General features: G+C 29.8%; 2 protein-coding genes across 2 annotated transcripts in view; both read left to right on the forward strand.

The window, feature by feature from the left end:
- The first annotated feature begins 151 nt into the window (after positions 1 to 151).
- Positions 152 to 3,022, forward strand: LOC130676372 (uncharacterized). Its single transcript, XM_057482528.1, has 3 exons — positions 152 to 204; positions 392 to 461; positions 545 to 3,022. Exons 1-3 carry the CDS (start codon positions 152 to 154, stop codon positions 3,020 to 3,022), a joined length of 2,601 nt encoding a protein of 866 aa, XP_057338511.1.
- A 6,600-nt stretch (positions 3,023 to 9,622) lies between these two features.
- LOC130675054 (RNA-binding protein Musashi homolog 2-like) overlaps positions 9,623 to 18,254 on the forward strand; it is a 40,529-nt gene continuing 31,897 nt past the window's right edge. The window contains exon 1 of the mRNA XM_057480512.1: positions 9,623 to 10,443. The gene's annotated coding sequence lies outside the window, so the exon portion shown is untranslated. The remainder of the gene's footprint in view (positions 10,444 to 18,254) is intronic.

Here is an 18,254-nt window from a genome sequence, read left to right on the forward strand (position 1 = left end):
TGTGACAATAATTTTGACTTCATGAGTACTTCCATTGGTTGACATTCGAGATTTAAAGTTGATCGTGGATATATATAACCTTTCGTTAGTTAAAAACAACGTGGATTTTGATACACTGTATAAGTAACGTGATAAATATAAAGTGATTAGAATGGATCTCAATAAGAATTCCGAAGAGGAAAAATTGACAAAAAAAAGAGGAATGTATAAAAAATATTGTTATATGGATAATGTTTCACATATACCATCAAGGACAAAACAGTATTGGGCAGCGAAAAAAAAAAAAGAAAAGAGGTAATTTAAAAAACTATTAGTATTTATTTGTGAATAAATATATAAATTTATTTATAAAAATTAAACTTGAAGTTTTATATTATATATATTTTTTTAGCATCGATGACAATAACCTCCAATATGAAACTCCAAATTCTAGTGGATCTCAAAATATTGAGTCGCAAAGTGTAAGATCTATTTTAATTGTTATTTTAATATATTAATTATAATAAAAATAGATCATGACTGTATATCAATCGTATTTTTCCAGCTTTTTCAAAAAAGTTTGATTGAAGAAACAAAACAAAATGATAGTTTGTGTTTCAACGATGCGAACAAATCGATTTCTTGCGTAAGCGACAGCAAAAATCCTGAGAAATCGACTGAAATAAATTCTTTACAAATTTGTAATTTGGTTGAAGTGCAGAATTCATCTGATAATTTAAATTCACCGCTTTGTTCTTCTACCGAACCAAGAGATAATACTAAAACACTTCAAAAAAATGTATTTTCTATTGACGATTCGATAGCGGCATTAATTTTTTTAACTATTAAATTACGTCATAACTTAACATATGTTGCTACTCAAGACTTTGTTCGTGGTATGTCAGTTTTGAATGATTCAACAGTAGTTAAAGCAACTAAATATCATTGGAAAAAAATCGTGGATAGTTTTTCTGACCCCATAACTATTCATCACCTTTGTCCAACCTGTGGGTCTTACTTAGGAGAGCAAAAATATGTAAATTATGGTCAATTAAATTTAACCAAAGAAGTCTCAAGCCGAATCGATAATAACAGCACGGAAGAGAACATTGAAACATTCCATTGCAATAATTGTAATAAAGACATTAACATCGAATCTAATTATCAATCTGGGAATATATTCTCCTATTTTTCATTGGGTTACCAGCTCAAAGAATTATTTGAAAATTCAACTTTTCACAAAGATTTAAAACATCCTCTAGAAAAAAAAAATAAGTACGCATTTGAAGACATTATTGATGGTAATTTGTATAAAAAAATTGTAGACTGCGATATGATAAGTATTACATTTAACACAGACGGTGTCCCTGTGTTTGATAGTTCTAACTGTACTGCATATCCAATACTATGTTCAATTAATGAGTTACATCCGTTAAAACGCAAAAAAAAAGTCCTTCTTGTAGCTCTTTGGGTTGGAACTGGAAAACCTCAATCTCTTCAAGAATTTTTTAAACCTTTTGTTTCTGAAGCAGAAATTTTATATCAGAAAGGATTTAATTATAATTATGAAGGACAAACATATACAAAAAAATGTTGTGTCGTGTTAAGTATTAACGATGCATTAGTTCGCCCAAAACTTCGTAATTCAATGCAGTTTAATGGTCAGTATGGATGTGGGCTGTGTCTAAATGCTGGAAAACGAATAGATAAAGGCCGAGGCAATGTAAATATTTATCCAATTGAAGCAAATAACGCTTATGGTGAAGGTTTGAGAACATATGCCGAGACTATCAGACATGCTGCACAAAGAAAGAAAGGTATCAAAGGTGATTCAGTGTTATCATACATCCCGAGATTCGATATCATATTAGGCATTGATGTTGATTGGATGCACTGCGTTGGGCTAGGGGTGTGCCGTCAGTTTGCAAAACTATGGTTCGACTCTGCAAACAGTGATGAAGATTTTTATTTGGGCTTAGCTATTGAAATAGTCGACGATCTTCTATTATCGTATAAACCAACTTCAGATATGTCCAGAACAACTCGTAAGATGTCTGAACGTAGTTACTGGAAAGCTCACGAGTGGATCGCTTTTTTACTGTTTTACAGTCTTCCTGTGCTGCAAGTTGTTGCTGAAAAAAAATATTTGAATCATTGGGCACTCCTCATAGATGGCATATCTCTTTTAATACAAACATCTGTTATGCCTTCAGATATCCATTATGCTCATAACAGTTTAATTGGATTTATAAATGGTGTGAATGACTTATACGGAGAAAAAGAACTATCTTTCAATGTTCATTCATTATCTCATTTAGCTCAAAGTGTCAAAAATTGGGGTCCACTTTGGGCACATGATTGTTTTACGTTTGAAAATTTCAATCAAGAAATTTTAGAATCCATACAAAGTTCCAATGGAGTAGCTCACCAAATTTATGATCGATTCCGCACTAAATGTGTTGTTACGAAATTAAATAATATTCTCTCAGAAGATTTATCACATCAACAAAAACAATTTATTGACGAACTATTAGGAAATGAAAAAAAATTGAATTACACACAAATAATCGATAATGTTAAATTATTAGGCCAACCTCGTGTTCTTCAGCTAACTCGAGAGCAGTTTCTTGCTTTCCAACGACGCCGAATATGTATTGAAGAAAAAAGTATTGTTCAACATTACGATCGTGCAGTAATAGATCATCAAGTAATTCATAGTAATTTATATGAAAGATGCAAGAAGAGAAATAACCGTTGTGTCAAACTTTCAAATGATGAAATATTTGAGATTGAATCATTTGTGTTGACAACATTAGAAAATAAAACAAGTTGCTATGCTGTTGGTTGGTATTTTGAAAAAATAAATGAACCTTTTATTGTGGACAGAAAATTGCAACATATGCACAAATTAAGAGACAGGCTTAATTGCTTGGGCATTGCTTATCCATCCGAGATTGTTGAAAGAGTAACATTACTTCCAATTCACAATACATCGGACTATGTAGCATGTGTGCATCCCAATCGCTTTCATTTAATCAATTGACTTATTTCCATAGTTACTATAAATAATTTAATAAGTATAAAATAAAAGTATCAATAGCTTCGATGATTATTCTGAATACTTAGTACCTATCACAAGTATTTACTTATTCGTATTTCAATTTATTTTTTAGAAATAATTTTGTTTTTTACTTAATTGTTAATCTATGTTTGTAAATAATAATAAAACAATAAAACAAATTTTATTTCATTAATTACCATATTTTTCAAAATTCGTGTATTTTTTAAAATTCATATATTTTTTAAAATTAGTATATTTTTTAAAATTCGTATATTTTTTAAAATTCGTATATTTATTAAAATTCGTATATTTTTTAAAATTAGTATATTTTTTAAAATGAATGCCATTATATTGTTTTTACAACCATTGAATCTTTTTTACAGTAGTTAATTAAATTTCAACAGCAAATGATATAAATAACTTAAACCAATATTTTTGAAAAAAAAAATTCACGGTCTATATTTATATTCAACTATTTTTATTTTTTTATTAAAAATCATAATTATTTGTAATCGAAAATTTTATTATTTTAACGCGTATAAAATTATATAAGAAATCAAAGTTTTTAAAAATTCGTGAATAATTTAGGATCAGATTTCATAATATATTTAACACTTTATTTGGTGGACAATTTTCTATATATGTGTCTATAAGTGTAAATCTATGCCGACATACAGGCTCAAATATATGTTAATATATATGCTCACACATATGTAAACATATATAGTAATATAGATGTAGACATATATGTGAGATATATGTTAACAAAAATGTGTACATATGTGTAAGCATATATGTTGACATATATGTTTAAATATATGTAGACATATATGTTTAAATATATGTAGACATATATGTTTAAATATATGTAGACATATATGTTTGAATATATGTAGACATATATGTCAACATATATGTCAACACATATATCAACATATATATCAACATATATGCTTGCATATATGCAAGCATATATGTCTACGTGTATGCTTACATATATGTTGACATTTATTTCCGAATTTATAATAAAATATATTTGAAATATAGATTTGATATTTTTACAATATATGTTAGCGACTATGTGATCTTTTATGTTTACTTTTATTTAAACATATATATAAAAATATTTTTTTTTTGCGCACATATATGTCATATATGTGACATATATGTCACATATAATTTTGACATATATATTTTTCCATGCGGGCACTACAGTCTTCTATACTTATATATTATATGAGTAGGTTGAGATACTTGTATAATTACCCAACACGCTGCTACTGCTGTTGCTACTGCTGCTGCTACTGCTACTGTTATCAGGGTTCTTACGTGTTTAGTTTTCAACACACTATATGTATATACAGTAACTATGTACTGGTAGAGGTGGTAAAGTTTTAGCTGATGATATTACCATTTACTACTACATATCTAAGGATATCGTTGCTGATAGTTGTAGTAATGGTGGTGGTATAGTAATAGTCTATTTTGTTGTTTTTGTTCCTTTTTTATTTGTATATATCTATCCCTATTACATGTTTTATTGTATAGTCTGACAAAAGACAGAAGTAGGAGCCATTACTGGCATAAGAGAAACTAGGAGTAAATGATGAGAATGTTAAATAATAAATATACTGATAGACTATCATATGTAAGATTATAATTTTGAAATACATGTAATTAAAACACTCACATACAGTACTACACCCAACATTACCTGAAAACTAGAACATAAGTTATGTATATATAATGTATATTTTGATAAATTTATTTGTTGTAATACAAGTATCAGTTAAATATAAACCTGTGGCTTTTGCCGAATCAATTGCCAGTTCTATCATATAATACATGATAAATAATAACATATATCATATCAATTTTGTCACAGGAGTTATATTAAACTTGTCTTTGATGATTACTTATTAAGTATATAGATATTCCAGAACATAATATCCATCATAAAATTATTATGTAATATATAAAAGCATAATTAATTGAATTTAAATGATTTTCTGATTCTATATTATATAAATAATAATAATAAATAGTAATTTACGTTTTTATTTTATTACTATTAAAAGTTGTTATTTTTAGTGAAATCTCGTCTGGTTTTTACGTGGTGTATTGTATATGTATGTGTATAAGATAGTCTAGTCGAGTTTTAGGTCTTTTTGTTTTGTTTTCTATACTATACTATACTAGATATAGAGCCATGTTTCACGTAGATGCATGTTTATTGCTGCATTAGTCGAAGCGCTACCCGGGGGATAAGCCGTCGGCTTGGATTTTCCTGGTTTACAGCTGGATTTCTACGATGCTGAAATATCCAACGAGCCACGCGACCATTGGGAACTATCAACATGTTGCTATGGCGACAATAATACTTTTTTCTTTTTCGATTTTATTTTTTTTAAATAAAAATAACATTGGATGCTGAAATATTTTTAAAAATAAATAATTTTTTATTATTGAAGCTGTGCATTAATCCGTAATGGCAAAACGATTAGTCAAATCTTTGGTAAAGTTGACATTTTAATATGTGTGTGTGTGTGTGTGTGTGTGTGTGCATCATCAAGCCTGGCTGCTGTGAAAATGTATAAACGCAAGTGTGTGACGGAGCTTGTGTACTGACAGTCACACGCGGGACCTGCTAGTGATTAATAATCATCGTTGTTACCACACCGGTATCAGTCGTCTTCCGGTTACCGGTTTAGTGTCCTACTCTATAATAATAATAATCATAATCATTATTAGCATTGTATTCAAAAATTAAATATATATTTTTTTGTTTATTTATTCATTTATAACGAAATAAAGTAAATAATGCTAAAAATTATAATCATAATAGATAATTATTTATCGACACTTTGGATATAGTATGGAATTTTAAAGTTATATAAAGCCATCGCGGTGATATGCTCAAAAAGCAGTATAGTATTTTTAGCTCACACTCTGATGATTGTCGACAAGAAAGAAAGAGAGAGCGTGAAGAATAGATGGGCGTATATATATATATATATATATAGAGTATGAGCTACAGAGTAGAGGTGCAGCAGTCGGGGGCGAGGTTGGATCACAGGGATGAATTATTCGGTGTCTCCTGCACTCTGCACCCCGAACGGTACTGACGCTGACGGTGGTGTTGGTACTGGTACTGCTACAGCTAGAACTACGCGTCGTTGTCTGCTGACTCCTCTTCGACCCTCTGTCGTTGACAATGTCATCCATAATGTTCGTCCGGTTCGTGTCACCACACCACCACTACTCACAACCCTCACAACCAACATATTTTTTTACTACCTGCTCGAGACATCCGCCAGTTTTCTCCTACTATTTTATATCATTTATATTTTCCGTATAAATACATTTAATTATTAATATATAAAACTAAATATATGACACGGGAAAACAAAAAATATAAAAAGTATATTGATTATTATTTAATATTTTAATAATAATAATAATAATGTTAAATTCCAACAAACTTGGTCAATGGTCTGGACCGTATATAGCAAGTAGGGAAACCATGATGGTGGTTCGCACGCGAATTAATTGGCTCGTAAATTAGCTGATGGTATCCACGAATGAATTCCTGAGCTTCTGCTGCTGGAATATCATCGCGCGGCAGCAGAGTTTGAGGATGCCCTTTAGCGACATAAGAATATTTATTTGATCTACGAGGTATTTCGGGACTATTGAGTTCGAGACCTTCTTTTATAATATATATGTACATAACGTGGAGATGATCTATCACACCGAAGATACATCATTTTTTTAGCATTTTTAATTATATTATAAAAAGTATATTTTATTATAGAGATTGTAATAATATATGATCTATATTCGAGGCGACAAACTATCATCATATAATGAGATCGTTATAGAGTATATGTACTAATACAGTACTACTTATTCTGATTCTGACGGACCAAATACGCCCGTGGCTTCGTTTTCGTTTCTCAATCTTTCTCCTTTTCTACTCTTCTTTAACTACTAGTAGTACGACTCAAGACAGAAAAATCTTAAGTTTAAATTTTCTTTACACCTGTTGCTGTCCCAGAGAGTACATGTCTAAAAGACTTTTTTATTTTCTTCTTCAAATTTATATACATATATAATATTTGCTTAAACTAATTAACGAAATATAATATAATACTTTTATTATACAATTAATTGTAGATATTAATTTTTAATCATTATGTATTATTTAAATTTTAATATATATGTTTACGTATAAGATTATAAAAAAGTTTACGGCTACAACTGGTGGTGTAGTTTGTCATGGACAATGACATATATAAGTATAGAGGGCATATCACACGTAGTAGATGATGTTGTTTTGTTATCAGGTTTCCACGCAATAACACTCACATACAATACAGTACAAGTGTGATATGTTCTAAACGCTAAACGGCTTATCTGTCAGCCAATGATTCTATTTACTACATACCACTATCATAATCATCCACCATCCACTATCCACTATATTTACTATCCCTGTTCGTAGAGCATCCTTCATTCATCATCCTTAGCTTCTCTTATAAGTAAATAAATAAATATTTATTTATTTATTTGTTAATTAATAGTAATAATTGACAATAGCCGCAATCTAGCTCGCTTATTATTATACAAGGCTTACATTGCTTAAAATATTTTGGAATATCATCCTTGTGTTTTTGCAAGCGTATACGTATATATACTTTCTTATTATATGAATATATGTAGGCGCCAATCTAACTTTAACTGCAACGACGTATTTTTTCCAGCTGATGCTGACATTATTTTTATTTTAAAACAGTAATCTCTGGATGTATATATATATATATAATCATTTCTTTTAATATTTAATAGTAGTACGAACGAGTTGAGAGTTATAGGAATAACATAGCCAGAGCATAGCAAAAACGCACTCAAGTGGCGTTGTAGTTGTAGTAGTAGGCGGTAAAGAAAAAAGGCTAGAAAAGATATTGAACGGGAGAACAATGCCGCGTGGCCTGAATTTTGAATTGAAAAAAATAAAATAATAATAATAATAATAATAATAATATAGGAGACGAAATGCAAAGTTTTGAAGTAAAAAATAAAATGAGAGAGCGAGAAAGAGAAAAATACGAAGAAGAAGAAGAAGAAGAAGTTAGTATATCATTGAAAAAAATATTCCGCAACAATGGATACGGGTATTTGGAGTAAGAGGACAAGTACAGGATTTTCTCGCGATTATAGTGAAAAAAAATATAAAGGAACACAATAAATCAGTACATATACATAGCCGGAAAAAATATACATATAATAGCACCAGAATAAAAAGACTTATGAAAAATTCATTTTTTTTTTTTCAACATTATAATTCTATTATTCATTTGGTAAAGTATTGATTTGAATAATTATTGAAACACTCATTAAATAAATATTTAATGAGAAAAAATAATATCTGTGTGCTGCATCTAGTTTTGAAGTGTATATATATATATATTTTTTTTTTCTTATTTTTTCTTTTAAACTGAGATGCTCGAGGCTTTTTCTAGAGGGATCTTCATTCAAGTTTTGAACGAAAACGCATCGTTAAAGCTGGTAGGGCCGGAAAAGCTTGCAACGCCGGTCATTGTCTGGCCATTAGCGTGTTCCTCTGCGTCTCTCACCCTCATCATCAGCATCACCACCACCCTGTATATATATATATATATATATATATACATACTGCTTCTGATGTTGCTGTTCTTTTTCATCCCCTCTTATTCCCCTATCGCAAAAGTTTTTTGCTCGTTTCCCAGTATCCCAGTGTGCAATACGCGAGGAAATAACGATTCCGAGAATATCCGTATCGTTGAGATAAGGGTCGCTCAATCGCTGCTGGAATATACCAGTAGCATATACCTATTATTATCATCATCTATCTCTCTCTCTTTATTTTCTTTTATACTTTTTCATTACTCCTCTTCACTCATTCATTCACTTGTTTTTTTTTCTCTCTCTTTCATCAGATGAACAAAATCATTGCTCAAGTATATCGGTCTTTTATATCTATATACTGCATGTGTAAATATTCCGTTCGATACATTCATTGTAACTGAATGCAATTATATTAAATCACTTACAAAAAAAAAAAAAAAAAAAAAAAAAAAATTGTGTGTTTTTAATTGCATTAAAAATAGATATACAAAAATCAAAGGAAAAAAAATGAATTTTGGTTTTACGAATAAAAAAATATAAAAAATTGAATATAATGCCGTAAAATAAATCTAAATACGAATATGAAAATGAAATATATAGTCCACCACCGGTTGCTGGGACACAATTGCATATCCTATGGATGTGCGCATGCGTACATAACAGAAAGGAGAGAAAATATCGTAATATCAGAACGTCCCTGTTACACCCCCGCACAATTCACGTGCTGCCCTCTTGGCACCCTCTCTGAACGTACTTGATATTTTGTCTCTGTTACTCGTATGGTTATTGCTATCGTACTTTCGTAGTTGCTCTCAACGCCTAGCCTAGTCGTGTTTAGTTGTATTCGGGCTTCGGGCTTCGGGCTTCCCCGCGAGTTATATCAACCAACTCGTTCTGTCTTCTGTCGTTCAGTGGTTCAGTTACTCTGCTCGAGCGCGACGTGAAACACACACGCGTTATTATACTATATACATCCATACATACATACATTAATACATATATATACATATATAGATATATATTACTCAATCATCGTGAGTTGTAATACTTATTATAAAAACAACAATACTTAAAATTAATATTCTTTTTTTATTACAACTAATAAGTCTTTAAAGTATACAGAGACATTATTTAAATTAAACCTTAATTTGAATTTGTGTTGATAATAATAAAAGTTTAAATTTAAGTGACATTCACCCACGTGGAAACAGTAAATAAATAAATAATAAATTTATCGTTCATTAAATTTTTTTTTTTGCAATAACAACTAAAATTAAATTTTATTAATTAAAAAGTGCGCGTGTGTGTACGTGTGTGTGCTTGTGCGTTTGCGTCTGCGTATGTCTGTGTCTTACACAATTGTTGATATTTTTTTTAATTATGAAAACTTTATTGTGACCACATGTGAAATAACATTTTAAATAAAAGTTATTATTTTAATATTTAGATACATATCAATAATACCAGCAAATATCATCATTTTTTAAAATTAAAACTGTATAAATATTTTTTTTTTTAAATTAAAAAATAAAAAAAAATACCGAGTATTGTGAATTGGAATTTCCGCATTGTAATACTTGGCCCTCAGTTTTTTTTTTTTTTTTTTTCTCTCCAACGTTCGTATTACATTATGATGCCAACCGTTAACGTCACGCAATCATACAAAAGTGATAACTCAGTGTTGTGAAAGAACAAAAACAACAGTATTCAAAATTATTATTGATTTTGAATTTCAGGTATGATTAAAACTACTTGATTTTTATAACCACTTAACTTAATTTTAATTATTATTATTTTTATGATAAGAGTGAGAGCATGAATAATATAAAAATGAGAAACATAGGTATATATAATATACAAGGAAAAAAATAAATTAAAAGTACGTGTATAATTTTCTAAGAGCGTCAAGGTAAATGGAGGTTTTCAGCGAAGTTGACGTTAAAGACGAGCAAACAGCACGTAAACCACCACTTAAATCATTCACAAGAGTATACTCATCTTTCACATCTTTCACATCAGCCACCTCATCGAAGCTCCTTTTACCTACTCACTACTTTTACTCTCTTAATATGCATCATACAATTTCCAATTGTTATAATATATATATATACTCTATCTAACCCAACCTTTTAAAACTTAGGGTAGTCTCATCATATATATACATAATCTTTTTTTAAATGTATTTAATTTGATATATATATATCTTAAATGTTGATTATCACGGAAATGTTTAGTAGCTTCGAGTCATGTATGGTTAAAGGTAAAAAAAGTAAAATAAGAATAAATTTAGCTGGTGGAGATAGACGTTGAGACAGAGAATGATTAGGGTGCTTTCTCGCGACGACGACACTCGTTCCCGAGAGATCAACTCGTATCTCTTAACTTGTGGAAAGACGAATCGGTGGATTGGACGCAATGAGTATATATATATTAAATTTGTATTGGTCTGATGGTTGTGCGTATATAGACGTACGGTACAGATTTAGCCGACATCTGGTTCAGTCCATTCGTCCGTCGAGCTGCACTACAATCATCTCATCAAGTATACATTTATAAATATTATATATATATATATATATATATATATATATATATATATATATATACTAATTTAGAAAAATTTTCTGTTACTATCTATAACAAGAATTTAAAATTATTTTAAAGTGATATGATGGAGAATGGAGAATACAAAATGATATGTCAGTTTAGTTTTACCGAGCAGATAAAGAGTATTAGGGTAAAAAAGCCACCAAGAGGCAATTGCATTGAGTAATTTTTTCAATAAAATTCTTTATTTACCTACACTACGAAGGTTAAGCCACTTTAGCTTTACATTCAATGTTGATCTGTTACAGGAGAGGATTTTAATTTAAATTCTTTCACTCTTATCCCATCTAAACTCTTGTTTATTTATTTATTTTTTATATACCATCATTTTATTTTCATTATTTTTATATTTATGTCTTTTGGTTTATTATTGTTCTGTATGTATTTTTTCAAAGAAATTCAAAATGCTGCCAAAAGAATTTCTCCGATTTTAAAAGAGAGAAAGAAGTTTAATATACTGAGAAAACAATAAAAGAGAGAGAGAGAGAGACCAAAGAGAAAGAAATTAAATATATATAGTAGAAAACAAGAGCGCGTGCGTCGACTAATCGAACTAATCGAATATAAAGACGCATAGAGTATAGAATACATATATCGGGTAAAAGTTGGTCCTCAAGGGGAAAATTTAAGTCCTGATATAGTAAGGGTACGCATAGTTTCGATGAGCGAAAACTATAGACCTGTCGAGATGTGAATTAATTACTGGGCGAAAACTTTTTCACGGCTGAGAAATTTTTTCCCAGTTATTAACTGCTCTTGACTAGCCTGCAATTTTTTTTTATGTATTTTTTTTAGCTCGATAATTAACGAAAAAAAAAAAAAAAAAAAAAAAGCTAATTTTTATTTATTTTTTTATCAAATTACCTATGTATTGCGAGAAATATAATAATATTGTTTCCTAGAGGGTTTTCCATCTCGTGAGAACATATATAATATATATGTAGAATGCGAGGGAGGTAGTATTGTAATGAATTTTAAAATGGGAAAAAAATTTTCATAGACAAATGCTGGATTTATTATTTACTTAAACTTTATCATATAAAAATAAAATAGTAAATCATTTAAAACTAATATGTACATTGTACAGTATATCTGATAATATATGGTCTAATATAATGATATATAAATAACTGTATAGTATATTTATTAAAAATATTTTTTAAACATTATTCTATTTGCATCTTTGGATATGCGGTGAGCGGACGTTTATCGAAATTCGATAGTCAGTAGAGTTGATAATAATCGAGTACCGAGTGTTCACGGGGTAAGGCTGACGATTTCATTCCTCTGGCTGCGGGTCGTTAATCGCGACACGTCCCACATCATCAAATTGTCATTTTATATCGATAGCTATATATATAGATAATATACACACAATAAATACATATATTTCTCTTTCACCCCCAGATATCTTAAATTTTTTTTTTACTTATATAAAATAAAATAAATTTATATCAGTGGATGTATAGATCAATTTAGAGAAAAAAAATCTGTCTATCGGTTGACCCTGCGGGCCAGCCCTAAAACTTGCCGCTGTTTTCGAGCTAATTGTTGTGAATAAATTTCCGAGTTCTTCGAGCTCGAAAAAACTTTTGTATGCCATTGTTTTAGAAAAAAACCGTATTTTAGCATTTCTTTCTCCCACGATATCTCACGAACGAATATTAACCGATTTTTATGGTTGAGGCGGCAATCGACGTGTTTTATTGAGTTATAGAGCTGATTAGATTTTGGAGTCGATCGTTTAAGTCGTTTCTGAGAAATCAATAAAAAACTAAAAAAAAAAAAAAAAATTTTTTTTTTCGGAATTCGCCAATATTTTCGAGTCTACTTGATCAAATGATCTGAAATATCAGAAAAGTTTATGGCCAACAAGCTCTTTCGATTGCCGCCTAAACCATCCAAATCAGTTCATTATTAGTTAAAAAGTTACAAAGAGTTTACACACACACATACTGACACTCGGACATTAATCTGAAAATAGTCAGAATAGCTTCCTAGGATCTCAAAACGTCTACATCTGATGAAAACTTGATTTTCGAAAATCGGGGTGAAAACAATAACTTACCGAATTTTTTTTAAATCATCGATTTTCTTAGCGAGAAGTTAAAAATTGTTTAGCAATATATTGATAATAATAATAATAATAATAACTACTTCTCTACCAGTATAAATGAGTATATGCTAACATTGTTATTTTGACATGAGCATTCTTTTCAGCCGTTGTCACATTATTATTGTGGTTAGACGACTAATATAAATAAAAATACGTAATAATAAATATTATATATATCTGCAGAAAAGCTAAATTTTGATTGGTACATTCATTATTATTAGGACATATATTATTATATCTATTTGTATATATGTATACAGTGAGGGTAGTTTACAAAACGATATCGTTGTCGGTACTAGAGGGATTCTTATGCCGACAATACATTTCTATGTGGTGGTTAATATGGTGTAGTGGTGGTAGTATTACTATATACGCTATGTACTACTATATTACTAGTATACTGCTAGTAGTAACTATAGTATATATAGTATAGGTACGATATTGCTGTAGGATAATAATAGTTAAATAGGAAATGTAGTAGGGACAAAAAAGGCTATCAGTGTGTTATGTGTATTACTATATACTAATTCTGTAACATGCTAGTAAACTTGTAGATTAAATCAATCGTACAACTCAATGGAAAAATCTGCGTTACTCTATTTCACATATCAACTAATAAATTTATCATATTTTAATTGTATTTCATCAATATTTATATTAAGATGACCCTTTTATTGTTAATATCGTTTTTATTTGCATTTATAAACTTATAAGTATAAAATAAACAAAATAGTTATTTTTTATATAGTATATATGCAGGACAGTATAGTATAAAAAATTAAGGTATCTATGTATATTATGCGTATAGTCGGCTATACTCATTATCATGATTGCTGTTTTCTCTCCAATGTTCTATGACAATGGACGACACATTTTTCGTTCACCAGGTTTCTTTTTTAAAACTTTTATATTTTGTTTGTGTTTGTTGTTGTAAAAACTTTTTGCTGTATAAAAATATTTAAAAAAATATATATTTTTAAAAAATGTTTTTATGACCTTCTATTTCTATAAAAACGGAAAGCGGGCAGGGAGAGAGGGGATTTTTTTATTAATGAGTATAATAGTAATGATGGTGATTGAGTGTGACCATGGTGGTTGAATGAGAATCTTAGAGTGTAAAAGTGAGAATAAAATAAAGAGGTAAAGTAAATTGCGTTAAACCTCTGGCATTATGTACACCGGGAAGTTGTTGAGACCAAAGGCTGCTACTGGTACGAACTGATGGTGTTAGTAGTGCTAGGAGTGCTAGGAGTGCTAGGAGTGCTAGGAGTGCTAGTATAGTGCTGTCGGTGCTGTCTCATCCCCTTGAGATTTTTTTTCGTCGTATATACTCTTCTTCATAGTCCTCTTGTTTTATCTCCACAGTAGCACGACCCTTGTTCTTTTTTCAAGAGTACCGATATTTCCCTCTTGTATTTTGTTGACAATTCGTCTTTTATATATTCCTTTTATTTTTACTTTAGCTTTGGTTTATATACCACTCCCATCAATACACATATGTATCTATATATGTGTGCAGATATAACTAAATACGATTAAAAATATTCCCTGATGATCAACTATTTTTTACGGGAATATTATATATAGACCTCCTTCATCCTTGGAATCTTCTGCTTTAGTGCCTTTTAATTTTTTCATTCTTCTTCGTGTCCATCTTTTACCTGACCTCATCATTTTCATAACATCTCTTTTACTTTTCTCACACTTTTTGTACCCTATATACTAATGCTTTTATTTATGAAACGACGTCGATTTTCATCGCTATTTAATTTTGGTCTTTGAGTCAAAGTTTACTTGTGGCGTACCCTAACCATCAGGTAAATTATATATATATATATATATATATATATATATATATATATATATATATATATATATATTCAGAAGAGAGGGTGCTACAATTTCAGAGAAAATTTAACGTCATTGGTGATGCCAACGGCTATAAGAAAGTGCACGCGAATCACTCTACCATCTTGTCATTTTTTTTTTTATACTTGTCAAGTCAAATTACATTCTGGGGTTTATCTCGGAAATGAAAGAAAAAAAAAATATCTATAACACAAGGAAGAAGGGTGTAGTAGTTTTATGGATAACGTCGACGTCTCAAGAGTCTTTTATGTATGTTACCATTAAAATGCTCTCAATTATATAATATATACATCATCATTCAAAGTTTTTATTTTAATTCGTGTAAAAAAAAACATCTTTAAAAACTACGAAAGAAAAAAATTGATTTTTTTATAATTTTTTTTTTTTGTTTTATTCCAACTCTCAATTAAATTTTTTTTTCTTCTTCGGATTTTCCATCGAGCTGTTAATCCAATTAGCATCAACAACCGTAAGATACTTGATGGGAAAACCCATTAAGCTTTCCGACTTAATCGTTCCCGCGGGCCGTTTGTCTATTCAAGTCCATATCCTGAGTGAGAGTATATATATATATATATATATATATATATATATAGTATAGAGTATATTGGGTATAGAGTAAAAAGGATCAGGAAGCCGTGTGGTTGTGGTCGACAATCTCATAGTTACTAGTTACTAATAGTTACTAGTCAGTAGTGGTGGTAGTTGTATATAGTTGAGGTGCTCACCCATTGGATGATGATAAAATCTATTAATTCTATATATATATATAGTGCTATTACGAGCAGACTCAATTGTCAACAGTAGAAACACACGTACGTATGCTGATTTGAAGACTATGTATGTAATAAAGATATATATATATTAATCTACATCACAGTACGCATATAGATAATTTAATTCAATTTGGATGATCAAATAAGCCGTCGAAACAGTGTATACATAGTAAAGCTACACAACAATACCAGCATCGGCTAAACTCATCATATGCTACTGCTGTTAATCATCAATCACTGTTTCTGGTTAAAGAAAAAAAAAGTAAATACATAATTCTTATCCAGGAAATAATAAGTTTGTTGTTATACTTACAATAAGATTTATGTGACTACATATACTTGTTTTTGTATAAGTCATTGATTCTATCATTTAAATAAAATTTATCTGATTTATTGGTTTATATTTACGTTTAAATGTTATATACTACTATCATTAAACATTAAACGTAAATTCAAATGAATAAAAAGTATAATGTGATAGAGTAAAAATAAAAATAAAATAATAGTGAAAAGAAAAGACGACTTTTATATTCTCTCATCTCTGGGAATTTGTCTTCTCGCTTTTGCTGTAGTTTATTCATTCTCGTCTACTACCACTTATTAAAGTTACGACTCGACGACTAAACGTCACAGGGTTAATTCTCGTGTGCTTCTTGAGGGATAGACTTGATCCTTTCGAATATTTATTTCAAAATAGTCGTCTCAAGAATTTTAATCGTCATAAATTTTAGTATTAAAATTATAATTGTAATTATAATCGTGTATTAATTTTTATAGTTTCCTAATTAGATTGTTTTTTGATTAATTATAATTTCTCTTTCGATTTGAATTATATTATATATATAATGGTGAAAAATTAATAAGAACGTAATCGTCAAGAAGGAAGAAAAATGTGCGATTGAATAAGTATATAAATTGGTGAAACAAGCAACAAGCAAGAAGGAACGATACGTACTTCTCCTTTTCTTTAAACTTAAACTTTATTCAGAGCTCCTCCACTTGTCGTCCGCGTCTATGTACGGTTTATTCTCAGTTATAGTCGGGAGAAGTGTTGAACCAAAGTTCAAAGTTGGAATAATGCTTTGAATAACAGTATGTGACGCAACACTAATACGTTTTCACATCCATATATATATATATTGAGTATTTGAACTATCACCCATTGTTCTGAATACAATGTCGGCAAACTTAACAGTGAAATATTTCCATTCATTAAATTTCAATTGTTTATCCAGGTTTTATATATAAAAATTATAACATTTTTATTATGATCATCATTATTAACAATATTTTTATACATCCGATGTAATTAAAATATTTTATTATAAAATTTCTAGATTTTATTATACATGCCCCCCCCCCCAAATTAATAATTGATACTTATATCATTATCGACGTTTCGTAGTAGAAAAAAAACGGACTTAAACCAATAAATTTCCTTTTTTGAAAATTTTTAATTTTCATAGCGGGAAATTGAAAAAAAGAAAAAAAAATCATAAAAAATTGAATTGGCAAATTGGCCAACTGCAAAAGTCTCTTGAGCTTTCATTTATTCTCTGATATATATTTTAATTTTTGAGTTTGACCGCCATGAAATGGATACAATAGTGATCGCCAATGTATATTATGTATTATATATGGATTTCAACGTTACTGCAGCCCCTTATCCTTTTAAAGTTATATATGCTAGCAGAGTATTAGTAATAGGAGCGACATATATATTGCTTAACATGTCCGTATCTTTGTCTAGCATGTAGGTATTGCATGAATTACGTCGCTGCATCGAGTTTGTTGCCAAATGGACCGCGAATAAATTCATCGATCCTTGTCGTCTCATTCGGCCTCGTCGAGAGATACCGCCAGGAAAAATCCCTACACTAGTCGTATCAGAGTGTGCCAGTATTGCGACGACGAGGGGATGAATATCTAATAAAGAAAAAAGTTATAAAAAATCAGTGTGAAAAAAAGAACAACCAGAACCGAGATTGTATCGTACGTAAATTGAAGTTTTGCTGAAGCTTTAAAAAATATGACTATTTCCATAATGGCGTTTCTTGTTGAAAAGGGGTACCGATGATGCAAATTTCCCTCCAGACTTGTTCGTATAGTCACAGTCATTACCGAATAGAAATGGTAAGGCGCCTTGCTGATGGCAGATCTTTTTCTTCTTCTTCTTCTT

This window comes from Microplitis mediator, chromosome 1, assembly GCF_029852145.1.
Source record: "Microplitis mediator isolate UGA2020A chromosome 1, iyMicMedi2.1, whole genome shotgun sequence".
NCBI classification, from domain to species: Eukaryota; Metazoa; Arthropoda; class Insecta; order Hymenoptera; family Braconidae; genus Microplitis; species Microplitis mediator.

Excerpts from the sequence above, each read along its gene's own strand:
- LOC130676372 (XM_057482528.1), top strand. The coding sequence starts at position 152 with ATGGATCTCAATAAGAATTCCGAAGAGGAAAAATTGACAAAAAAAAGA. Across the intron at positions 205-391 it reads TTGACAAAAAAAAGAGGAAT|CATCGATGACAATAACCTCC; the intron begins GTATAAAAAATA and ends ATATTTTTTTAG. Across the intron at positions 462-544 it reads AAAATATTGAGTCGCAAAGT|CTTTTTCAAAAAAGTTTGAT; the intron begins GTAAGATCTATT and ends GTATTTTTCCAG.